This window comes from Halichoerus grypus, chromosome 10 (genome assembly GCF_964656455.1).
Source record: "Halichoerus grypus chromosome 10, mHalGry1.hap1.1, whole genome shotgun sequence".
NCBI classification, from domain to species: Eukaryota; Metazoa; Chordata; class Mammalia; order Carnivora; family Phocidae; genus Halichoerus; species Halichoerus grypus.
The window spans coordinates 89,536,753-89,562,393 of record NC_135721.1 but is presented as its reverse complement, the minus strand read 5'-3'; the positions used below and the strand labels follow the sequence as shown (position 1 = coordinate 89,562,393).

The 25,641-nt window shown below is 42.2% G+C and overlaps 2 protein-coding genes across 6 annotated transcripts in view; one reads left to right on the top strand and one right to left on the bottom strand.

Annotated features, from left to right (window-relative positions):
* The window catches only part of ABHD12 (abhydrolase domain containing 12, lysophospholipase), an 89,524-nt gene extending 88,471 nt beyond the window's left edge, over window positions 1-1,053 (bottom strand). For 2 of the 4 annotated variants that reach the window (XM_036110023.2, XM_036110027.2), the window contains exon 1: window positions 688-951. In XM_036110023.2, the coding sequence (XP_035965916.1) occupies window positions 688-878 (191 nt within the window). In that variant the 5' untranslated portion in view covers window positions 879-951. The other 2 variants (XM_078056827.1, XM_036110024.2) reach the window with 2 other exon arrangements.
* Window positions 1,054-1,154: 101 nt separating this feature from the next.
* On the top strand, window positions 1,155-25,046 carry GINS1 (GINS complex subunit 1). 2 transcript variants are annotated; one of them, XM_078056825.1, is made up of 7 exons: window positions 1,155-1,507; window positions 10,609-10,673; window positions 13,865-13,963; window positions 14,678-14,768; window positions 18,006-18,122; window positions 21,931-22,005; window positions 24,504-25,046. In XM_078056825.1, exons 1-7 carry the CDS (start codon window positions 1,481-1,483, stop codon window positions 24,570-24,572), a joined length of 543 nt encoding a protein of 180 aa, XP_077912951.1. In that variant the 5' UTR covers window positions 1,155-1,480; the 3' UTR covers window positions 24,573-25,046. The 2 variants fall into 2 exon arrangements, with proteins under 2 accessions (XP_077912951.1, XP_035965928.1); XM_036110035.2 differs by lacking the exon at window positions 1,155-1,507 and adding an exon at window positions 5,788-5,997.
* The last annotated feature ends 595 nt before the right edge of the window (window positions 25,047-25,641 follow it).

Genomic DNA, 25,641 nt, shown 5'->3' with positions numbered 1-25,641 from the left:
GTATCCCTGGCCACAGAACACCATTTAACCCTCCCCCAAAGGTCCAGCAGTTCTGAGCAGAGAATGCCACTTCTGACAACTAGTTACCCGACAAAAATTACCAAAGTGAGAAATCGGCAAAAAGGTAAGCTTCCGCACACGCCAGTCCAGCAAGAGGGGCGCTCAGTATGGAGTTCTATGCAGATCTGAGGCGAAGAATCCCAACGCTCTCTGGCTCGGGAGCATGCCCTTCCGCGTCCCACCTCTTACATGCGGGGCGTCCAGGAGCCTCACAAGGGACGCCCCCCACGCCCTCTACTCTCCCACGCGGGGTCGTGATTGCCAGCCGCTCCCAACTCCTGGGAGAAACGCTGGTCCAGCCCGTCGCGGACGAGGTCCCACTGGCTCACCTGGGAAGGGGAAGGGCACGGGGCTGGGCTCCGCGGAGGGCCAGAAAAGGACACCAGGGGAGGGAAGGGGACAGTCGGGGGCGACCCCGCAGGCAGATATCTGGGGAAAGGATGCCCGCGGGCCGCATTTGCGGGCCAGGCGAGGTTTGAAAAGGATGGAGGAGAATTGGAAGAGGACACCAAAGGATGGAGGGTAGATGTGGGGCGCTCCTGCAGGCAAGAAACTTATGGAGGGGCGGGGGGCTTAAGGGCTGCGTGCGGGCCAGGTAGGGGGCCCCGCTCCTGCGCCGTGCCTCACCTGCCCAGCGCCCGCTTCATGCCCGCGTCCGCGGCGCAGCGCGGCTCTGCCGGCCCCTTGCCCGCCAGGCGCAGGTTCTGCTTCAGGCGGCAGTCGGCGTCCAGCGCCGCGGCGACCGAGCCGGAGGAGGACGAGCCCGAAGCGGCGCAGCGCTCATGCTCCAAGGCGACGGGCTCGGTCCGCTTCCTCATCCCGCGGCCGACACGGCCAGCCGCCGACGGCGTCCGCTGACCTCGCCCGCCCGCCCGCGCTGCAGTCGCCGCTACTCACAGGAGCCGCTGCCGCCGGGAGCCCGCAGCCACTCGCATCCCAGCCCCAGGCCTCGGCGCCCGGCTCTACGGACCGGCGCCGGGGACCAGGTCGGCAGCGCCAGCCAATCAGCGCCGTGCTCCCACCGGCCCCGCCCCCGGCCCGCCCCCTCCTTGGTTCCGCCGGGAGCGCGCCCGGCGTCCCCGGCGCCGACTTTCAGCCATTTTGGAGAAGGGTAGGTGAAGCCTTGTGGGGCGTTACGGTCCGGTTCGGGCCAAGCGACCGGTGGTGCTGGCGAAGGGTCTGGGCTCTGTCGCCGCAGGTGGGAGGGCCGCCTTCGCCTGGGTGCTCGGCGCCATGAGCAAACGCACCCGGTCCTGCCCCAGATCAGTGGCCCGAACGTGGGAGGACGCCGGCCAGAAAGCACCCAACGAGCCAGAGCCGCAGAGGAAAGCTGGCTCCTTCCTCTCCCGCCCCAGACTGTGTGATTTTTCCCTAATGCTGAAAACCCAATGTGAATGAACCCCTCGGAAGCGTTTCTGTAATGGTTTATGAGAACAAAAAGCAAAAGGTAACAAATCACCATTCTCATGATTTATAACTATTTTCCCACAAGATTTTACTTTAAAAAAATATGCTCTCAGGTGCTTTTTTTTTTTTTAACACAAGCATATAAATCATTTAATTTTTAAGTTTTGGGCTGAACATATGAAAACTGAACTCATTAAACAGTTTACTTTTTAAAACCTGTATTTGATTTTAGATTTTTGTAAAGCAATTAGTAGCAGCTGGTGGAGGTACGCCTGGCTGGCTCAGTGGGTGGAGCATGAGACTCTTGATCTGGCGTTGTAGGTTCCAGCCCTAGGTTGGGTGTAGAGATTACGTAAGAATCTTAAAAAAAAAAAAAAAGTGGGGAAAAAAATCTGTTTCAAAGATAAATTTACACTTGTGAACCCAAGTTAAGAACTAATTCAACTTGTCTTACAAAGAAAAGAGTAGTTTCACAAATTTAGTTTTACAGCTTGGCATTCTTACAAAGGATCTACAACCAAGAGATTTGCTTACTTATCACAAAGTGAACTTTCGTTCAACATTCAAAATTTCAACATTTCTGTCAGTTGAAAACTATTGGCGACTGATAATTTAAGATCAGTTAGAAATGCCTGTAGAAATTCACTAGCTCCTTCTGTTAGCTTTGTAATGATAGATCTAAATTGCGAAAGAATTTCATTGACTGTGTTACAAAAATATCACAACCAGCATTCATATTTGTGTGGATATCTCCAAATACTCTTTTAGAATTGAAATGGTGAATTCTTTTTTTTTTAAAGATTTTATATATTCATTTGAGACAGAGAGATACAGACAGAGAGAGCATGAGCAGAGAGAGAGGCAGAGGGAGAAGCAGGCTCCCCGCTGAGCCAGGAGCCTGATGTGGGGCTCGATGTGGGGCTCGATCCCAGGACCCTGGGATCATGACCTGAGCCAAAGGCAGACGCTTAACCATCTGAGCCACCCAGGTGCCCCGAAATGGTGAATTCTTTAGTACATACTGGAGATTAGGAATCCAGAAACTGAAGTTTAAAAAAAAAATTGACCCTATCACTCACAAAATCCTCTTTAATAGGAAAAAAAAAAAAGCAAGGAAGGGAGGGCTGTTGAGAAGAGAGAAATGTGAGGGTTATTGAGTCTGGCTGGCATTAGGCCTTGCCCATACAGTCCTCGACTCTTGGTCCTATAGGGGCCAAGGGCCTGGCTGCTCCAAGGTGGGCCACTTTGTCTTGAAGATTATTTTGAGCTAAAGGCAATCAAGACCCTATGGACTTCCTCCCTATGGAAGAAATGTTTTGCCCCTCCCTTGACTACATAAAAGAATCTAAATTGGGGTCTTTCCCAGAATAATGGTTATTAGCAGAAATAAATTTTATCTGAGTGACCCACCTATATGGCAAGGCAAGCATCTAATTACCAAACATCTCTTTTTATTGCCCTGTGACTTGCATTCTTTCCCTTCTACCCCTACCTGATTCTCCTTAGTTCAGGATAATATACATATGTATATTTATATTTATTTATATATTTATATATAACTTTATAATATATGTATACCTTATTTTGCCTGACTGTTTTTGGAATTTCCATGTCAGTGTGGATTCCCTGTATGTAGGAAACTAAATTTGATTTTCTCCTGTTAATCTGTCTCATATCAATTTGATTCTTAATACAGCTAGAAGGACCTCTAAGGGGACAGGAAATTCTTGCTCCCTAATATTCCACATTGACTTTCTGTATGGTCTTTAAATACTATCCTACACTGGTGACACCCACATTTGTATCTCTAGTCCACACCCCTTCCTTGAACTCCAGGCTCCTCTACCTAATGGTCTACTCATCCACTCTGATATCCTATCGGCACCTAAAGTTATTATGTTCAAAACTGAGCTCCCAACTCTTTTCCCACCCCCAGCTCCATGTGTAACCTTCCTCACCTCAGGAATGGCAAACTTACACTTATATTTCCTTAGGTCAAAACCCTGGGATTATCCTTGAATCCTCCCCTTTTTATGTCTGTATTAGCACTCCTTTCAAAATCTATCCAGGATGCAACCACTACTCACCACCTCCTCCATCCACACCCTGGCCCAAGCTGCCATCCTCTCTCACATGGATTATTTTAATAGCATAAATGGTCTCCTGCCTCCACCTTTGCCAACTTTTGTCTACTTAACTCAGCTGTCAGAAAGTTCTTTTTAAAGATGTAGGTCCAGTCCTGTCACTTGTTTGCTCAAAATATCTGTATGGTTTCCCATCTCACTGAAAATAAAACAGAAAGCTTGTGAAAGGGCCTACAGGGTCCTACCTGCCATGGCCTCCAGCTCTCACTCTGATCTCAGCCACCAGGGTCTCCCTCCCTTACTCTGCTCCAGTGTCACTGCCTCCTTGCTGAAGCAGTGGCCGCAAGGAGAGGTGTGGGTGGCATGTGTGTGAGTCACCCATCCCCCTCGTTGGGGCCTTTGCACCTGCATTCCTACTGCCTGAAATTCTCTGCCCATCCTATGGCCCCATCTCCACATGGCTTACTCCCTCCCCACTGCAGGCCTGTGCCTTCTCTGAACACTAACAAAACCCTCAGGTCCTCTCATCATCACTCTGTTTACCTGCCTTGGCTTATTCTCCTTAGCACTTTTCACTAATAGATTTATCATCAGTACCCCACACTGGAACATGGACTTGTGAACATAGTTTGTTCACTACTTTATCTTCAGTGTCTAGAACAATGCTCAGTATACAGTAGGCACTTCATAAATATTTGCTGAAGGAGTAATGAATCACCACAACCCCTCAGAAGTGTGTACTGTTGTCCCCATTGTACAGGTAAAGAAATGAATCTCAGGCCCAGGATCTGAAATGAAAAAGGTTTATGATAAAGGAAGGTTGTTTGGATACTGGCGATTTTTGGAATACAATCCTGTAGCACAGTCCACTATAGATCTGTGTATTTAATAAAACTTTAGCTAAATTATCCCTGACTGTAGAGCTGAAAAGGAAATGTCACTCCACTTAAAGATTCAAAGACTTTGTAGGCCATTCCCATGCTCATTCTTCAGATTACACATCTGTTGTATCTTTATTTGCAAAAGAGGAACATAGTTTCTAGGGTTAGCCAGAATGAATCCAGTAATATTGCCTTTTTAAAAATACTGCTTTTTAAAAGGTAGCCAAATAAAGCAAATTGTTGTTTGTTTTTTTTTTTAAGATTTTATTTATTTATTTGAGAGAGAGAATGAGAGAGAGAGAGAGCATGAGAGGGGGGAGGGTCAGAGCTCAGAGAAGCAGACTCCCCGCTGCGCAGGGAGCCTGATGTGGGACTGGATCCCGGGACTCCAGGATCATGACCTGAGTCGAAGGCAGTCGCTTAACCAACTGAGCCACCCAGGCGCCCAAGCAAATTGTTTTTATAGCAGTAATTTCCACCTTTGATTCTACATGGTTATGAAAATTTCCATAATCATGTAGGTAAGATTATGGCTGTGTGAATTTGTGTTAATCTGGGTATTTTCCCCCTTTGTAGACTTCGTGATTAGAGCTATTTTCCAAATGTTTTTAAATGACTCCTTTAAGGCGATTCTGTAGGGCTGAAAGCTTAAATACAAAGTCTGTCACTTCAGAAGCTGAGTAAACTTGGGTAAATTATCTATTCAGTTGTTGGGGCGCCTGGCTGGCTCAGTTGGTAGAACCTGCAATTCTTGATCTCAGGGTCCTGAGTTCAAGCCCCATGTTGGTCATGGAGCCTACTTTAAAAAAAGAAGTTATTTAGCCTGCTTTCTAATCAGTACCGAGAGTCTTAAAAGCCACTTTAGGGTTAGTCATGAGAATTAAATGAAATATATGTCACAGTCTCTACCACACAGGAGATACCCAATAAAAGTGGTTTCCCTTTTCTATTGAACAAAAACCCACACTGCAAAACTAAAATGCTGCGTCATAACATTAAGCACACCAAGTTTCTGAGCATTCCTTCTCAACCTCAGGGTAGAACCCCGTTGAACCTAAACGAAAATGCATGAATCAAATGGAAAAAAGAAGTTGCGAGATATGCATATAGCGCGAGCTGCGCTTCAAAAAAAAGAGCCTCTGCTCAGCCTACAGGCTGGAACCCAGGCCCGCTGATTCTCCCGCAGCTGCAGGGGTTTCCCTAGGGAAGGAAGCGCCCGTGCACCCCTCCTCGGCTTTCACCCGTCTTACAGTGCGGCTGCGCAGCGGAGGCAACTGTCCCTTGGCCGTCGCCGTAGGCCGCGAGGCCCGGGAGCGCTTTTCTATTGGCTGGGCATGTTTGGCGCCAAAGAGCGAAGCAGAGGCGGAGGCGAGTATCCGCAGCTGTGGGACTGGAAGCCATAGGATACCCAGAGCGGTGTGCTGAACCCGGCGACCGTTTGGCGTGAGAGCCGGCGGTTAGCGAGACATCGGGACCGGGGCGCGTACGATATGTTCTGCGAAAAGGCCATGGAGCTGGTTCGCGAGCTGCATCGCGCGCCAGAAGGGCAGCTGCCAGCCTTCAACGTGAGGGGGGGACGGGGTAAACAGGGCTGGCCTTGCTGAAGGGGCGGGGCTTGGGAGCGCAGGGGACGGGCGGGAGGAGGGTCGGCGACCCCGCGGGTCTAACCTGCGTCTCATCGGAGCGTGGGTTTTCTCACGGTGTCAGCTCCAAAGTCGGGAACAAAAATTTCGGAACACGGAAAAACAAAATATGGCAGGAAAAAGAGCATTCATGTTTATATCATCCAGCGATTTGGTGAATTTCCTGAGTATATTTCCTTCAGTGTTTTCCACGTATAGCTTTACTGCTGGTTCCTTTTTTGACCAAGCATTTCTTGGTTGCCTGATAACAATCTAGCACTTGTTGAACCCTCAGGCAGAAGCTAGGCCTGTAAAGCCAGGCTGGGATTCGGACTCCGTTGTGTGACCTTGGGGCAGTTACTCAGGCTTTCTGTGCTGCCCGTTTCTTCTGTAAAAAATGGGAAAGAGCGTAACTCAACTCTTCCTGTAGTGAGGGCTCTGGGAGTGGCATATATATGTCAGGTTCCCTGGACAATGCCTGACACACAAGTAGCAGCGAAGTTAGTGTTTGCTACTAATTTTCTTTCTACCGCTGCTGCTACTGAAGTGGGAGAGCGAGGTTCTTGTCTCACGGAGACGAGAATGAATCTCGCGGACGAAGAAGAGTGAGTAAAGCGGTAGATGTAATTAAGTGAGGATACAGAAGTTCTCAGGAGTGAGAGGGGTCCGGACAGGGTTACCATTGAGGGCTTTTAGGGTTGGTCTTTTATAGAATGCTAACCAGGGAACTTAAATATTTTTGACTTCTCTATTGATAGCACCATTGAGTAAAGACTAGTGATAACACCTTCAATGGCTTGCTTCCTTTTTAGGGTCCCATGATTCTTTGTTGGTCACAAGTAGCTGTTATAACAAGACCCCAGCTCTGACACCTAGGACAGGATGGTCTGGTTTGTTCCCTTATCTCTGGTTTCCTTACACCTCTGCATTTTGGGGATTTTTGTGAGCCCGATCCCGTGGCCCCCTACCTATCTCTCCCTACCTATCCCTGCCTGTCCCTTACTCACTACTACTTATTACCCTTATTCTTATTTTTCTGTTACTACCCCAAAAGGGTGCTAAGCACGTAGCTTATGTTGTCTGTTGTTCTCATAGCTTATGTTATCTGTTGTTCTCATAAGAACGCTTTGAGATTTAAACCATTTCTTCCAGCCATATACAGAGGCTTGGGGAGATTAAGTATCTTGGCCATAGCCAGTAAGAAGTGAAACTAGGATTTAAACCCTGGCAGTCTGGCTTCAGACCTGCACTCTAAATTCTATACTTGACTACTTTCCCTAGCATAGGGCAGCCACTGTGTGGATGCCAGGGCATGTTCTGCTGGGAGAAGGGCACAAAAAGGAGTATTAGAATGCAGTGTGAGGACACCAGAGAGGTGTACACAGGAGCATAAGGAGAAATGCTGGTATGAAAAGGGATAGAGGAGGGAGCATTTGGGCCACGCCTGGAAGGATGAGGTCCCCACTCTGAGAAGGAAGATAGGCATTGCAGCTGAAGGATACAGCCATGCAGAGACTCATGGTCACATAGGAAGGGGGGACTGACGTGTGTGCAGAGGCTACAAAGGTAGGTTCTAGGCCTAGGAGAGTTGGGTATTCACGTATAAGGCATTTGGAAGCTGGTAAAGGATTTTAGATAGGGGAGTGATAGGGCAGTTTTTTTATGTTTTAAGGGTAATGATGGCAGAACTACGTAGAACAGATTGGAGATAAGAAAGAACGGTGGCAGGGAGATGGTTATGGGTGGTTATGATCACTCTCTGACAGGCCTACCGTGAGAGCTGTGTATGGTCCAAACTGTGTCTGGTCGCTGGGTCCAGAAATCAGTGTCTGGGTTTCGGACATGAGGCAAATAGGACTTGTAACTGTTAGAACAGGGGTGGAGATGGGGTGGGTAATCAATGAAGGAGGAGTCAGAGGATCTTGGGGGGATTCTCTCTCAGGTACAACATCAGAGATCAGGAGGAAGAGTGTTTGGGGAATGGTGAGTTTTGTTTTGAACATTAAAGAGCACCTGGTCGAACAGTTAGGTCCTTTTGCAGATGAGACTGAGCCAAAAGAAATTACAGATCAAGTTCAGGGACTTTTCTGAACTTAAAGCATATTGGAGCAGAGCCTCACCTTGAACACAGGTTTCCTAGATTCCTGTCTGTTGTTCTTTCAGGACAGTTACTGCATTTAAAAAGTTAGGAGACAATGGTGGGAAGTTCAGCAGAGATGCTGGAATGCTAAGGCGTGCAGGCTCTAAAATATGACTCCACACTGCATTCAGACAACCAGGCACTTTGGAGGTTATCTAACATATAAGGAGACAAGCCCAAAGAGACTCAGACTTGTCCAACAAGAGCTGGCCATGCCAGCCTTGCGACTGGTCCATCCAGCTCTCTGTTTCACTCAAATTTTAAGTTACCACTTCTGGGGGGGTCCAGGGGCAGAACTTAGAAGTTATAAAATCACTCCTTTTTCTAGGTCTTAGTTTGGCAGGGCACCTTTTGCAGCTTTTGCTGCATGTGCACCTTCCACTGACAAACCTACCACCTAGCCAGGTGACTCAGCAGCCTGGAAGACTCAGCCTGAGGAGGTTGGCCACTCTTTGACACAGCCAAGCAGCAACAGGCCAGTCCATCTGATTGATCTGAGGGCTGATAGGCCCATGACCCACAGGACCTTTCAAGAATCATTCCTTCCAGGAAAATGATAGTCACTGGGTCTAGAGCAGGGACTCTGCCTTGTTCATTCCAGGATCTCTCAAGGTTAGGTGCTGTATTCAGCAAATTGAAATAATTGTCCACTTTCTATATGCAGAACTGGTAATAGTTTAAGTGAGTTTTTAGGAAAATTATCTTGGGCTACCAGCATGAGGTGGGAACACAAAACAGTGCAATTTTTACTATAGATAAGTCTGAATCTGAAAACGTGTGTATTTTTTTTTTTTTTAAAGATTTTATTCATTTATTTGAGAGAGAACATGAACAGAGGGTAGGGACAGAGGGAGAGAGAGAAGCAGACTCCCCACTGAACAGGGAGCCCAACACGGGGCTTGATCCCAGAACCCTGGGATCATGACCTGAACCAAAGGCAGACGCTTAACGACTGAGCCACCCAGGGGCCCCAGCATGTGTGTATTTTTTTTTTTAAGATTTTATTTATTTACTTGAGAGAGTAAGAGAAAACACAAGCAGAGAGGAGGGACAGAGGGCAAGGGAGAAACAGACTCCCCGCTGAGTGGGGAGCCCAATGTGGGACTCAATCCTGGGACCCCGGGATCATGACCTGAGCTGAAGGCAGATGCTTAACCGACTGAGCGACCCAGGTGCCCCACATGTATTTTTATAAAATTATTTCACACATTGTGTCTTTTGTATACCTGCAGATCTATTAATCATACAAGAGTTTCAGCTATTCCTTAAAATATTATTTGCTGGTAAAAGGAGTATTTAACTGAATTCTAATAAGTCAGACTTTTCTATGATCTCTTCTTAACTACTTGATGAAAGGAGAGATAGAAGTCATGCTTACATTTTTTATTTGGGGGGGGGGTTCTGGATTCAGTGTGCCGGGAGATGCCTACTTTTTCTGTAAAGGGGCAGGAGGGATCATACAGTATGTACTCCTTTGTATCTGACTTCTTTTGCTTAGTACAGTATATTTGAGAATATCCTTAATCAGTACGTTGATTGCACAAATTGTCAGTAATTCATTCCTTTTTATTGCCTTTTTTCTTTTTTTTATTGTGGTAAAATATATATAACATAAAATCTGCCATTTTAGCCAATTGTAAGTGTACACTTTAGTGCCACCAATTACATTCACATTGTTGTGCAACCATCACTCCTCTGTCCAAAACTTTTTCATCAACTGAAACAGAAACTCTGTAACCATTAAGCAACAGCTCCCCATTCCCCTCCTTCCCCAGCCCCTGGTAACTTCTAATCTACTTTCTGTCTTCATGAATTTGCCTATTTTAGATATTTCAGGTAAGTGGAATCTCACACTATTTATCTTTTTGTGTCTGGCTTATTTCACTTAGGATAATGTTTCCAGAGTTCATCCATGCTGATGCATGCAGTACTACATTCCTTTTTATGCCCAAATAATATTCCATTGAATGGATACACCATATTTGGTTTATTAGTTAATCCATATTTGGGTGTTGATGGATATTTGGATATGAATGAATATTGATGGATATTTGGGTGTTTTCACTTTGGGGCTGCCATAAATAATGCTGCTCTGAACATTTATGTACAAAGTTTTTGAATGAACGTATGTTTTCAAGTCTCTTGAGTATATACCTAAGAGTGGAATTGCTGGATAATATGGTAATTCTATGTTAAACTTTTTGAGGAACCATCAGATAGGGCTGCACCATTTTATATTCCTACCTATAATGTATGAGGGTTCCATTTCTCCTCATCCTCACCAACACTTGTAATAGCCATTACCAAAGGTATTGCTTTTTGGTAAAATATATAAATCAAATCAAAGAGTAGATCAAACATTGCTACAGACTTGGTGAAGGAATTAATGGATGTGTCAATATCATATGTTCTAGGAGGATGGACTCAGGCAAGTTCTGGAGGAGATGAAAGCTTTATATGAACAAAACCAATCTGATGTGTAAGTTTTGATGAGATTGATTTTTTTTTAAGTTTTTTTATTTATTTGAGAGAGAGAGCACGAGCGGGGGGGGAAGAGCAGAGGGAGAAGCAGGCTAGGGAGCAGGGAGCCTGACATGGGGCTTAATTCCAGGACCTCAAGATCATGACCCGAGCCAAAGGCAGACGCCCAACCAACTGGGCCACCCAGGCGCCCCTGATGAGACTGATATTTTAAATTTTTTTTTTTTTTTTTTTTTTTTTAATTCATGAGAGTCAGAGAGAGAGAGAGAGGCAGAGGGAGAAGCAGGCTCCCCGCCTTGCAGGGAGCACGATGCGGGACTCAATCCCAGGACCCTGGGATTGAGACTGATATTTTAAAACAGCTTAAGAAATACGATACTGAAGTCAGATAATGTTCCATCAGTTTTTTAGATGTGATTTTTTTTTTTTTTTAATTCTCTGTGAGCCTGATCATGCTGTAGCTATACAGGACTGAGGAGATTTGTGTTGATCACCCTAAATCTGTGGGATTCAAATAGTGCATGGTACATAGCAGATGCTCAATAAATATTTATTTGAATGATATGACTTGCAAGGTTTTAGAGTGAATTTAAGAGATGAGACAGGAGCAAATAAAAATCCTAACAAAGTGAAACCTATAGTTTCTACTGCTCATTTGCACTAATAGCTGCCTAGTGCATTAAAGGGGTAAGAGGCGATTCATAAACTTAGCAGTAGCAGCAGTAACTTCCAGCAGCTTGAGTGGAGTTCACCGAGAACCAGTGCGACAGAAGGCTACAGCCTGGTGCGTGAGAGGGCTCTAGTGTTAGAGAACATTTAGAGCTGAGCATGGTGGTGGCACAGTGGAGAATTTGGGCTGTGTGACAAACTTCATAGGTTCTTGTGATTTGGTGAAGAGTAAGACACAAGGAGGACCAACTCCGGGATCAGAGGTGAGGTATCCAGATCTCAGCCTAGAGAGACGTCCGTTTGTTACGTGATGTTTCACTTTTGGCCTTGTTTGGTACAGTGTTTTTATCAGTTACTTGGGCATAGAAATCAGTAACATGCTGGTAAGATCTGTGGAGCACATGAACAATGGGAACGTTTTCCAACTGTGGTGTTTAAGGAAAGATACAGGAAAATCTTCATAGATGGAATGAGGAACGGAACCATAGCAGGTTTACAGTAAGTGTAAGGCAGATATAAAGTCCTGAACTCAAGTTCCCAAGCAGTTTGTTCATTCATTAATTCGTACAACAAATACGTATTAAATGATTATGTGCTGATAAGTGGCTCCGGTATTTCAGCTGTAGACAACACAGTAAAGATATCTGCCCCCATAGCCCTCACAGTCTAATGCAGAAGAGAGATAATAAATACAGATACACCAAACTGGGATACATGCCATGAAGGAAAACAACAGAGTTCTGGGAGAGAATAGTTAATTAAAGATAGACTTAGATTGAGGAGTCAGGGAAGTTCTCTCCAAGGAAGAAACCTTTTAGCTGAGATCTAAAGGAGAAGCCGGTTTCCATGAGGCAGTGATTGTGGGCAGAGAGCATCCTAGGTGGAGGGGGCAGCATATGCAAAGGCCCTGAGTTGTGAAGAAGGGTGGGGTGCTCAGGACAGTGATAATTAAAGAAAGCCAGTGTGGCTGAAGCTTAGCAAGCAGGCAAAGGTTGACACCAGGTGAGAATTTTAAGCACGTGGGGCTGATGGTGGCATGGCTGTGTTTTAAAAGATCACCCTTGCTGCTGCGTGGACAGTAGACCAGGGGACCAAGAGGAGAGGGAGGCACGCTGGCCATCCAGGTGACAGCAGAGGTGACCTGGACTAAGCAGAAAGTGAACAGGTTAAAGACATATTTATTTAGGAGGTGGCCTAACAGGCCTTAGTCCAGTAAGGGAATGATTTTCCTGTATTTGCTATATTTGTACCATTTGCAAATTTGTGATCCAAAATTCTGTGCCCCACCGTCCTAATTTCTTTCTTGGTGGGGGATGGGGGCAGTCACTATTACCAGTTTCTGTTAAAATTTTTTGTCAGAGGAAGTCTATTCCTTTTTAATTACTCGTGTCAAAGTAAAATTTTTTAGGAAGTCCTTATGTACTTAATGAAATACTCTGGAGTTAGCTTGGATATATTTTATTTGTACTGTTTCTTTATAATCCAGAGCACATTGTAAACAATGTGGAGAACGAGTCTGACTTTCAGAGAGTGACAGAAGTGTACAGAGCAGATCTAGAAGACATGATAGGACCGGGACATAGATTTTTGCCTCTATTTTCAGGGCCTGGAGCAGGCACTGCGGGAAGGAATCCTTTTTGTATCCATCCAGTTCCTTTTAAAACTCCAAAGTAGATTCTTACTCATCCTGTACATCTGTCTTTGATTTGTGTTTTCCCATCATTTTTATTATGGTAAAATAATAACATAAAATTTGCCATCTCAACCCTTTTTAAGTGTACAGTTCAGTAGTATTAAATATGTGCATAATGTTACACAGCTATCACCACCATCCATCTTCATAATCCTTTATTGTGGAATACTGAAACTCTGTGCCCATTAATTAATTATAAATCTGGTTTTTAAATGTGATACTTGTCTAATATCTAAGGAGATGTACATTTTGTAGGGTAAAACCAAAATTTTTCCCTCTCTGTGTGAACAACACTGCAGTATAAGACACGTACATAGGTGAAGATCAATAAATATTTGTGGGATAACTGAAGGACCATTTTGACTCCATTTTATTCCAAGGATTTGGACAAACCATCAAAAGAGTAGTACCATTTAAAATAAAAACATGATATAAGACCATAATCTTGTGAACCATGATGTTAGGTTTATCTCTTATTCCAGCCTGATAAAAGAATTCCAAAAAGTGAGTAAATACAATATGTGTCTTTTGAAAATAATGGAGATTAATCAGTGTGCAAAAATGCATAATACCAAATGGTTAAATGAAATATCTATAGCATGATCTTAGGTAAATTAGTTTACTTTTGGCTTTCAGCTTTCGGCTTTTTTATCTTTTAACATACCAGTAAAATCTCTGATATGGAGCAGGTACTATTTGGTTAGATTAACCGCTAATTATAAATAGATAAAAACAAACAAGGAAGTCAGTTGTTAGTTGGCTTTGAAAGTTTATCTTATGCTGAAATATGTATATTTGTTCTTTTCTTCTTTAAATGTTCTTACCAGAAATGAAGTGAAGTCGGGTGGACGAAGTGACTTGATACCAACCATCAAGTTTCGACACTGTTCTTTGTTAAGAAATCGACGCTGTGCTGTAGCGTACCTGTAAGCTTCTCAATTTTTGCTTGGGGTGGCAGGGAACAATGGAGGGCTTTCCATGTGGCTTCCTAATTAACCATTTCAAATGGATAACAGAAATTCTTGATTTGTTTTTCCTGTATAAGCATTCTAAGTACTTCTTTTTTCCATTAAATTTTTTTTTTTTTAAAGATTTTATTTATTTATTGGACAGAGAGAGAGAGACAGCGAGAGCAGGAACACAAGCAGGGGGAGTGGGAGAGGGAGAAGCAGGCTTCCCGCGGAGCAGGGAGCCCGATGCGGGGCTCGATCCCAGGACCCTGGGATCATGACCTGAGCCGAAGGCAGACGCTTAACGACTGAGCCACCCAGGCGCCCTCCATTAAATTTTTTTTTATCGTGAAAAATTGCAGTATTCATAAAACCGGGGAGAATAATATGAACCCCCATGGAGCTATCATATAGGCTTAACAGTTTTTAACATTTTCCCATATTTGCTTCATCTTGTTTTATTAGCCTGTGTTAAACTATTCTAGAACCTGATGGCGTTTTACCACCGAATACTCTAAGAAATAAGGACCTTTTGGGCCTTTTCTCCCATGAGCATGGCACTATTCTCAAACCTAGAGAAACAAAGAACCCTTCACTGCACCCATCCAGTCCATACGTATGTTTCCCTGTCATCCCCAAGGTGTCTTCTTGCAGACTGTCATGCAGTCTTGTACCTTCTTTCTGTCCTAGGTATGACCGATTGCTTCGGATCAGAGCACTCAGGTGGGAGTACGGCAGCATCCTGCCCAATGCCTTACGATTTCACATGTCTGCTGAAGAAGTAAGCTAGTACTGTTGTTCACGTTTCCGAATCTGGAAAATGCTGGTTCTGGCATTGTTCTGTAATAGTATTTATGGTATTTCTCTTTGTCTTTAATGTCTGTTTTTCAGCAGTTTTTGGTCTGTATTTATTTAGTATATACTATGATGAGAACGGCAGGAGCAATTCTAAATGCTATGTGGAAACCTCTCTGATTAACAAAATAAAGGGTCCTACTTATTAGTGATCCATCAGTAGGGTTAAAGAACTGGCATTATTTAGGGATTTTCCAAAGAAAGAGTGTGTGTACTTTCCTAGTCAACATGAATATCTGTAATAAAACTCTTCATTTGACCCATCACTAAGGCTCAGAGCTAGCCCAATATTTAAGGACATAGGACTAGACTCAAGTAAACTTGGGTTCAGATCTTGTTTCTGCTACTGTCTAATCTTTGGTAAGTGACTTGAGTTCTCTCTATGCCTAAATTCCCTCATTTACACAATGAGGATGGTAGTACTTACCTATTAAAGGCTTGCAGTGACTTCTGACACTCTAGAGTTAGACCAAACTTCACAGGCTAAGACTGCCCTTACTGCAGACACCAGCCATAGGTTTGGGGGTTCCCAGGGCTTCCCGCCATTCTAACTGGCTACAAATTTGGGGGGTCCTGCTATCTCCATAGGTTTGGAGCTTTGAATCTCTTGACGCCAGTTGAACTTCTAGAGAGGAGAGGGGAGCTAGAGATGGAGCTCAGTCACATGGATAGTGTTTTAAGCAATGGTGCCTGTGTGATGAAACCCCAGTAAAAATTCTGGACACCAAAACTGGTGTGAGCCTCCCTGGTTGATAGTACTTTGTGTGTATTGTTACATACCATTGTGCCACGAGGGCAGTGTGTCATGATTCCATAGGGAGAGGACACTAGAAGCTTCATGTTTGCTTACTCAGGGAGCAAGAATGTCCTGTCCCCTTAAGGTCCTTTTATCCAGACTAAGAATCAAACTGACATGAGACAAATTTTTTTTTAAGATTTTATTTATTTATTCATTAGAGAGAGAGCGAGCGTGCACATGCACAAGCAGGAGGAGGGGCAGAGGGAGAGAATCTCAAGCAGACTTTGTGCTAAGCACAGAGCCCAGCTCGGGGCTCGTTCTCACAACCCTGAGATCATGACCTGAGCCAAAGTCAAGAGTTGGACACTTAACTGATTGAGCCACCCAGGTGTCTCAATGTGAGACAGATAAACAGGAGAAAATCAAATTTCATACATACAGGGAATCCACACAGACACGGAAATTCCGAAAACAGGCAAAATGAGGTCTTTTTTGTTGTTGTTAAGTAAGCTCAATGCCCAATGTGGGGCTTGAACTCAAGACTCTCAGATCAAGAGGATCTAGAGTCATATGCTCTACCAGTGGAGGCAGCCAGGAGCCCCAAGGGTTAGGGGTTTAGGACTTCAAAGGGAAAGAATGTAATCCTCAAGAAGAATGAAAAAGAGCAAATGTTTGGTAAACAGATGTTTGCTGGGCCCACAGAAAACAATGAGACAAAGAGAGGACTTTGATCAAACAGGCCTTTCTAGGTCCCTCCCTGTCTACCATACCTTGTTCACAGTATAATATAGTTGTTTATGGTCGGAGCTCTCTTCCTGGAGCAGATCCTCTAAATTTTTTTAAGGCAGTTGTAAGGAAGGTAAAGAGCTTTTCTTGAATCTGCTGGGTTTTAATTGTTTTTTAACTCAAAACAGTCTTCATGCCAAATTGGCCCATCTTGGGGTGACCTGCCGTTGGTCCCTATAGTACCTTCCCAGACCTCACCCTGTGTCTCTTCCTTCAGCTGGTAGCGATTCTTATTCTTTTCACTATGGTAAAGTTATGATTCCTGCACACACACACACTTTCTGATGAGGATTATGAAGACGTTTTTCTATGGACTCTTTTAGGAGCTGTATTGTTTTACCTTTCATGAGGAGATCTACAGTACTGGCATTGATTTCTGTGTATAATGTTGCATTTTGAATACGGATATTGAGATGATCTAGTACATTTAATTGAAAAGGTTCTCCTTTCCCCATTGCTCTATGTGTGGTGCCACTTTTGTCATAAATTGAGTGTCAATATATCTGAGGATTTGGGATAGAGGACTTTCTCTTCTGTTCTCTTAATCTGTCCTCATACCAATTCTACAGTGTTGTAATTATTGTAACTTTATTGTAAGTCTTGAGTGTGTATTACCATCTTTTTCTTTTTCAAGTGTCTCAACTATTTTTGGCCCTTTGCATTTCCATGTAAATTTTAGACTCAATTTGTCAGGTTCTATTTTTTTAATTGAGATTTTGATTGAGATTGAATTGAATCTATAGGTGAGTTGATACGATTATAATACTGAATCATGTATGTGGTAATCCCTCCATATATTTAGGTCTTCTTTAATATCTCTCAACAATGAAAAAAAACAGATTTACTGAGATATAACTTATATACCATAAAGTTTGCCCTTTTAAAGTATACAATTCAGGTTTTTTTGGGTTTTTTTTTTGGTATATTCAGAGTTGCGCATCTATTACCACCATCTTATTCCAGAACATTTTCACACCCCCAAAAGAAACTCTGTATCCATTATCAGTTACTCCATATTCTCTCCAGTCTTCCCAGCCCCTGGAGGTTACTAATCTTTCTCTGTATATAGGTTTACGTATTATGGATTTTTCATTTAAGTGGAATCATGCAGTATGTGGCCTTTTGTGCCTTTCACTTAGCATGTTTTTAAGGTTCATCCATGTGCTAACATGTATCAGAACTTCATTCTGATGTATGGCTGAATAATATTCTATTGTATGGATATACATATCTTATCCACTCATCAGTTGATGGACACTTGGGTGTTTTTCTCAGCAGGGTTTTATAGTTTTCAGAAAAACTGTCAATGCAGAGTTTGGAGAGATCATAATTCTGAAATGGTGTTTTTTTCATGGTTCTGTATCTGGTCAGATGTTCCTTAGGTCTGTGATTAAGTATGCTAGTATGTAACTTCTATGAGCATAGAGATTTTTGTTCACTTTGTTAAATGATCCATCCTAAATCCCCAGACTGGTGCCTGGTTCATAGCAGGCAATTAGTAATACTTGTAGTTTAAATGAATGAATGGTCAGTAGTGATCTATGTGGGGAAATGGGCTATTTATGAAAGGATGAGTATACAATTTCTGCAAGTTTGTTTTCTTATAACTTTGTCAAATGACTGTCTTTATGTTTACAGATGGAGTGGTTCAATCATTATAAAAAGTCCCTTGCTACTTATATGAGGTCACTGGGAGGAGATGAAGGTTTGGACATCACACAGGATATGAAACCTCCAAAAAGCCTATATATAGAGGTAAATATACCTTTTAAGAAGGATTTTTCTTGGCATGCCTGGCTGGCTCAGTCGGTAGAGCATGTGGCTCTTAATCTCGGGGTTGTGAGTTTGAGCCCTATGTTGGGTGTAGAGATTAGTTAAAAATAAAATCTTAAAAAAAAAAAAAACAACTAAAATAAAATAGATTTTTCTTCAATGCATAGATTATGCTTACTTTTGTCTAAGAAGAGGGGGGTATATGACTATATATTAACTTACATTAAAAAAGAAAGGAGGGCTCCTGGGTGGCTCAGATGATTAGGCGTCTGCCTTCAGCTCAGATCATGATCCCGGAGTCCTGGGATCGAGCCCTACGTCGGACTCCTGGCTCGGCAGGGAGCCTGCTTCTCCCTCTCCCCCTGCCTCTCCCCTTGCTCGTGCTCTCTGTCTCTGTATCTGTGTGTCTCAAATGAATAAATAAAATCTTAAAAAAAAAAAAAAGAAAAGAAAGGAAACATGTATCCAAACCAAAAATGTTACCTCTAGGGGGATGGTGGGAATAGGATAGAATAGCTAAAATTTTCTGAATTTGCATTTGTATTTTAACAGGGTTAACTTTGGAACCATATACATATTTTACATATTATTAAAAAAATTAAAGTGGAAAACCAACCCACAGATTTTGAAAGCAGAATGAAACATATGAACCTATGTTTCAAGTTGGTAGATTAGTCACACAGGAATTATTTTAAATTACTTTAAAATACATAAATTGATTGTATATCCCTAGTGGATATGTTCTAAGGATGAAAAGAACTACAAAGAAATCTTAACCTGTTTTTAGTAATCATATTATGATTAGTAATATCATTACTGTTATTTTGAAACAGTTTATATATTGATAAATCAAGCAAAAAAGTAGTGGCACCAGGAACCAAGATTTTCAAAATAAGAGAAAAGTGATTCAAATATTAAAATGAAAAAGTTAAGTGAAAATCCTATATTCCCAAACTGGAGTTAGAAATATCAGCATGGACTCATGTTGAATCATCTTTTTTTTTTTTTTTTTTTTTTTTTAAAGATTTTATTTATTTATTTGACAGATAGAGACATAGCGAGAGAGGGAACACAAGCAGGGGGAGTGGGAGAGGGAGAAGCAGGCTTCTCGCTGAGCAGAGAGCCCGATGCGGGGCTCGATCCCAGGACCCTGGGATCATGACCTGAGCTGAAGGCAGACGCTTAACGACTGAGCCACCCAGGCGCCCCTTGAATCATCTTTTTTTAAAAAAGTGTTTTTTAGCTCTGTCCACGGGACAGACATAGAAACACCAACCAACCCAATGCCATAAGCAGCCAAATTCTGGAGTCTAAATCCCATTTCCCACTAAAGGAAACCCGACTTAACTAGAGGGGGAAATAAAAGGTTGATTCCAGGTTCTAAATAAAATGCAGAAGCTGCGCTTGGAATACCTTGTTTCCCTAGAAAGCAGAGTGTTTTAAGGACTACAGGGGGGAGTGCTAAAAAAGTGGGAGCCGATTTGAAGGAGCTCTCACTGGCCAAAGAAGGAATAATCCAAGCATCAAAATGATTAACTGCAGTGAATTGCATCACATCAGTTATGTTAGAAGCATGAATGCATAATGATACCAAATAACAATAACAATTTAAAAAATAAAATATTTTTGGTCCCTCGTGGAGAATATGAGGGATGCAACTCATTTTGAAAAGTGGTGAATAAAAGTATAGGATCAAGCATCTATCAGCCTTTACTGTATAAACTCTTATCTCAGGGTAGCCAAATTGTTTACAAGGAAATTTCTTCTTTATAGTAGAATTCCAGCTAACAAATGCAGTAGAATAAAAGAACTAAATTAGTGCCATTTTGTAGCCATAACACATAGGGGCAAATAGCTTCGAAAACCAGTAGGTGAAAAGTTAATGGAGATGAAGATGATGTTTATGGATGGGTACAGGTAACACCTAGACCCACCAGTCTTAACATCCAAAAAGGAACAGCCAGATATTTTGTGCTTCACAAGGTCCTGTGAGAGGAAATTTGTAACACCATTTGCCAGAAAATCAAAACTGATCTGATCTAGCCTCTAGACGAAACTTCAGTTTATAGGAAATTCAGGGACCGAGGAACATGCTAAGTGACCCCACAGGGATCCACAACAAAATCTAGTTTGTGGGAAACTACCAAAGTACCCACTTTTTTTTTTAAAGATTTTATTTATTTGACAGAGAGAGACACAGCGAGAGAGGGAACACAAGCAGGGGGAGTGGGAGAGAGAGAAGCAGGCTTCCCGTGGAGCAGGGAGCCCGATGCGGGGCTTGATCCCAGGACCCTGGGATCATGACCTGAGCCGAAGGCAGACGCCCAACGACTGAGCCACCCAGGCGCCACCCCACTTTCTTTATCAATAGATTGCCAAGGGGAAGAGGGAAAAGGGAGAGAACTGTATAGATTAAAAGATGTGGAGACATGTCAGAAATGTGTCATGTGTAGCTCTTGTTGGATTCTGATGTAACATGGCAGCTTTAAAGAAAACACTCATGAAGCAGATGGGGGAATGTGGGTATTAACCGGGAATTTCATGATGTAAAAAATTATTAAGATGATGTGATAACAGTATTGAGATTGTTTCTTAAAAAGAATCTTACACCTGAAACTAATATAACACCAACTGAAATTAAATAAAAACTTAAGAAAAAAAAAGATATTGAATGAAACCAAAAGCTGATTCTTTGTGAACAAGAATAAAATAAACCTCTAAAAAAATAAATAAAAAGAATCTTATTTTGTAGAAATAAATACCTAAATATTTACAGATGAAATGGTATGTAGGATTTGCTTCAAAAGAATCCAGAAGTAGATAAGGAAGCAAGATTGGCCACATGTTGATAACTGTTGAAGACAGTTGATGGAGTTTCATTATATTAGTCTTTTTTACTGCTGAATGTTTGAGATTTTCCATAATATAAGTCTATTTAAAGAAGCAAAAAGGTCGTAGTGGTGGTGGGGATTTTTCTTAAATGGTATTTCTCGAACTAAGTAAAATACCTTTGGAAGTCATGTTAAGATTCCAGAGGAATCACAGGGCATGAAATTATCTAGGAAAAGTAGAAGATGAACTTGCTGGTGGGGCTGGCTTCACTCATAACCAATGCGAGACCTCAGGAGCACAAACTCCTGTCATGGGTTCTCATGGGAGAGGAAAACTGATAGCTACAGTCTGTCGGTGATCTTCTTGGCAGTTACAGAGGTGGTTATCAAAAGGCTGCCTTACCCCTCCTACCTTCTGACCAAGAACCTCTCTTGATTCTTATGATGTGAGTCTGCATCTCTTCTTTCATGGTGTACTTCTACATATTCCTGGGAAACAATGTGAATATTGAAGAAGATTGGAAGAATCCCTTTAAAACAGAAATTGTGGAGACTTACCTATGTTCTATTCTCAGATACTGGTATTTCATGGAAGAATCTGTAAGAGGCAAGTTGGAGTCGATAAAACATTCTCTTTTCTTTGTAGATACATATTTTGATTTTCCAGGATTTGCAGAGGGAACACAATACGTGATGTTGTCTTCCCTCACCAGCTCCCTGGGTTTCTTTGCTGTCGGCACAGACATACACATACTTTGGAGATCCTGCCATTCTCCTTCCTCCCCATCCAAACAGGACAATTGGGTCCTCAGTAAGGAGTCCTAGGCCCAGGTACACAGAGAAGAAACAGACAGAAAGCCTAGGATTTGTACTGTGTGGGTATTTTTATAACCCCTATTTATTTTATGGTCACTATATATTAAAAACTATTTAGATAAAACAACAGTTTTTCTTTTCAGGTGCGGTGTATAAAAGACTACGGAGAATTTGAAGTTGATGATGGTACTTCAGTCCTATTAAAAAAAAATAGCCAGGTATTTCTCATCTTGAGATACTTTAAATCTTATGAGTGTTGAATGATGGAAATGTTAGACTCAGTAGCAAAGTAAATGTTGCCTTGTGATGATTATTTATATCATAAGCATTATGCTTAGTATAAGACACCCTGTTTTGTCTGTTTTCTAAATATAAAGACTTGCATATACCAAGAAAAGGTTAATTTACTAGGTTATTGCTTGTATTTAACACTAAGCATGTTCCTGGGAAATTATCACAATGGGCCTTATTCTAGGTAAGTGGGCTTATTCTAGTTCAGGGCCTATTAAATTGTTGAATTTAACTGCTTTTTTAAATTTATTAAAAAGGTGCTAAGCACTCATTTTCAGCTTGTAGGTCACCTTTCAAATTCCTGTTCTTTGGCAAATAGTGATATGGATCAAAAATTTCTAAGTATTTAACATATAAACATAACAGTTTAACAGAGAAAGATTGAAATTGTGGAGCTGTAATTTAAGCTAAATTTTTTCTTACAAAGAACCTCAATGTATTTATTTTCTTAGAAGTCTTCAAGTTCACATTAGATGAATTCACATTAGCTAGATTTATTTTTATCCTGTCTCAATTGTTTGTAGTCACATTAGCATAGGAGGAAGAATGACCTAATAAAAACTCTTTCTTTCCCATTTTGTTTTCAACCAGTTAGTATCTAATGACCTTGTGTCATTGATGTCTTTGTTTGTGCCCTGTTTACTGGTACCCTTTAAATAGTTTCCTAACACAAACATTGAACATTCTAAAGACAGATTTTTCAAGGGACCCTAAAATCTTTGGTTGTTAGAGCAAAACTTTCCCTCCCAAGTATCCTCTTGGAAGTAGGATACTAATGAATAGAAAGCAGATGGTGAAGAAGTGCTCTCATAAAAATCTGTATTTCTGGAGGACACAGCAGGAAGCTGTGGTTCACAAGAACAAAGCTATCCTCATAAAGGAAGATAGAAGAAAACGGCATCTCAAACACCGTCATCCTGTGCATCTGTGTTTGAATTTCCTTCTCAAGCTCTTTGGCTGATCTCTCCACTAGAGTGCCCCTATGGGCTGGGGCAGGTGGAAACCAGTTGAGCCCCTCCCCCCGCCCCCCCAACCCCATGCTCCAGTGCTAGACAGTTGTCACTCTCTGTGGACCACCAGAAGCCTTCCCCTTGAGATGCTTTTAACTTGTCTCTCAGTAGTGCCCTACCCTCAATTGTAAAAGTAGAGGACAATTTTATATGCCTTTTACTTACTATATATTTATCTACTTCTAAAATGTCTAACCACATCTAAAGCCAATTTTCTATAGACTCTGGTGTAGATCATCCACATAATATAAAACAATAGGGAAGCATTTTTTTTTTTAACCATAGATTTCTTTATACTTGTCCATATGGCAAGCATGATTGTATTTGTCCAGAAATCAGAAACTCCTCTCCCTTTGTAGTAGGAATTGGAATAACTTAAACAAACAACTCAACATTTTTTTCCCTTTTTTTTACATTTTACATTCTTAAGGCATTTAAAAAATTCATTTAACAAGTTAGACAGCAGGGTGTCTTCCTGATTGGTCGGGAGGGATTTATTTGGTCACGGGCCCCTCGATAGGCCCGTGAGCTGGTGAGGAAGGCCCATCAGGTGTGCAGGGCTGTGGAAGCACAGCCCGCTCCCCCGAACTAGTGTGATAATCCCTCGTTATTATCGTAATATCGTTATTATCATAATAATCCTACGGTTATTTTCTAAGATGATTTGCTCTGAACTTCCTAACATAGCGTTTTTAGTTTTTACCCAAGTATGTCTGTCTTTTCTTTGAGATTTCTTTGGTCCTCTGTGAGCCTGGGAAGTTTTCCTGCCTTGCTGCCTGCACCTCCCCACCCCAGACTTCAGTAAACACTCCATTTTAAGACAGGGAGACTCCTTTCGGCCTCAGAACGAGAGTGGTTTCCTCTCGGACACTCAGGGTGAGCCTTAGCTGGGTCCCAGTGTCTTCACACACGTGTGAACAGCACCCATGCTGCAGATTACAGATACTTTTAATCCTTGAAAAATTCAGGAGGAAAGAGGCCACTGCTGTTATGATAAGAATAAATGTTCAGACTCAATACTAGAGAAGCTTAATCAAGAAGATGCTCCTTTCGGTGGTCTTCCTGACAAGCTGTCGTCCCACTTGTGGTCCACTGCTGCAGAATCCCACCCCTGGGTTTTCTGTGCGTAAATCCCAAAGTGCAGACACCGAGCAGAATTCCTGCTGGAATGCAGAAGTCTTCAGTTAAGTTTAACTGAAGCAAACTATGAATTTATTTATAAAAATCAGAATTCAGTACAGTTTTAAGTGGCTTCAATTTCAGTTGACTAAAATAGCAAATGTACTTAAGTTTAGCTTTTAGCTACTTAGCTGCTTGAAAAGTATGTAATCGGTTGCTGCTTTTTAATGATGCAAAATGTAACTTTAAATTCTTTTCCAATTGTTTCTCTTCCTCTCTCCCCCATTTCCCCTCAGCACTTCTTGCCCCGGTGGAAGTGTGAGCAGCTGGTTAGACAGGGCGTTCTGGAGCACGTGCTGTCCTGACGTTGTGCTGAGGCCCCGCCAGGCTGCCCTGTGGTGCGAGGGAGGCCACACCACAGAAGAGTGTTACACGTCCCTCTCCAGCCTCACCTCTTTGGTTTTAAAGGTCACAGACGTTCTTTACGATAACCAGGAGTATCTGGCTAAGGAGTGGGTTTGTTTTTCTTTTGTACAGGATTCATCCTCCTCTTTGTAATAAACTGTAAGCTGTTATCTATAATTACAACATGCCTACAGTTACTACAATGGTTTTTTTGACAATGTTTTTTTTAATGAAAGTAAACATTTGTTAACATTTGATTTTCTTTTTTCCCCCCAGTAATGACTATTTTTTCAGTGAACATTTCCAGCCCATGGTGTAGCATACTGTCTTAAAGTACAAATCCAAGGACGGTAATACCTTTCCTAAGTTACAAAACTTTGGCAAATTAATACAGTACTCTTTAATATAATAAAATCCTTTTTTGTTGTTGCCGGGGTCATGTGTTACTTTAGTGATAATTTTCACTCCAAAAATGTCATTTAAGTACCAAAACACTGTGCTTTGTAATGGTGCCTTATAGCAGAACAAGTTATTTTATACAAATTAATGTCTTTTAAAACTATGTAATTTCTCCTTTTATTTATTTATTTGGAGGGGTAGGGGAGAGGAGGAACAGAAGGAGAGGGAGAGAGAGAGAATCTCTCCACATTGTATTTGTCCAGAAACCAGATAATCTCTCCAGCGCGGAGCCTGACGTGAGGCTTGAACTCTCGACCCTGGGATCCTGACCTGAACTGAAATCAAGAGTTGGACACTTAACTGACTGAGCCAGCCAGGTGCCCCTGTAATTTCTCCTTTTAAAGAGCATTCCCTCAGGGGCTCCTGGCTGGCTCAGTTGGAAAAGCATGTAACTCATGATCTCAGGGTTGTGAGTTGGAGCCTCACATAGGGTATAGAAGTTAAACTGAAATAAAACTTAAAAAAAAAAAAATAAAGAGCATTCCCTCATACAAGTTTGTGAAGTTTACCACAGCAGGGTAATTGTATGTGTTCAGGTGGCTCTGCTTTGGAAGAATTCCAATGCATGAC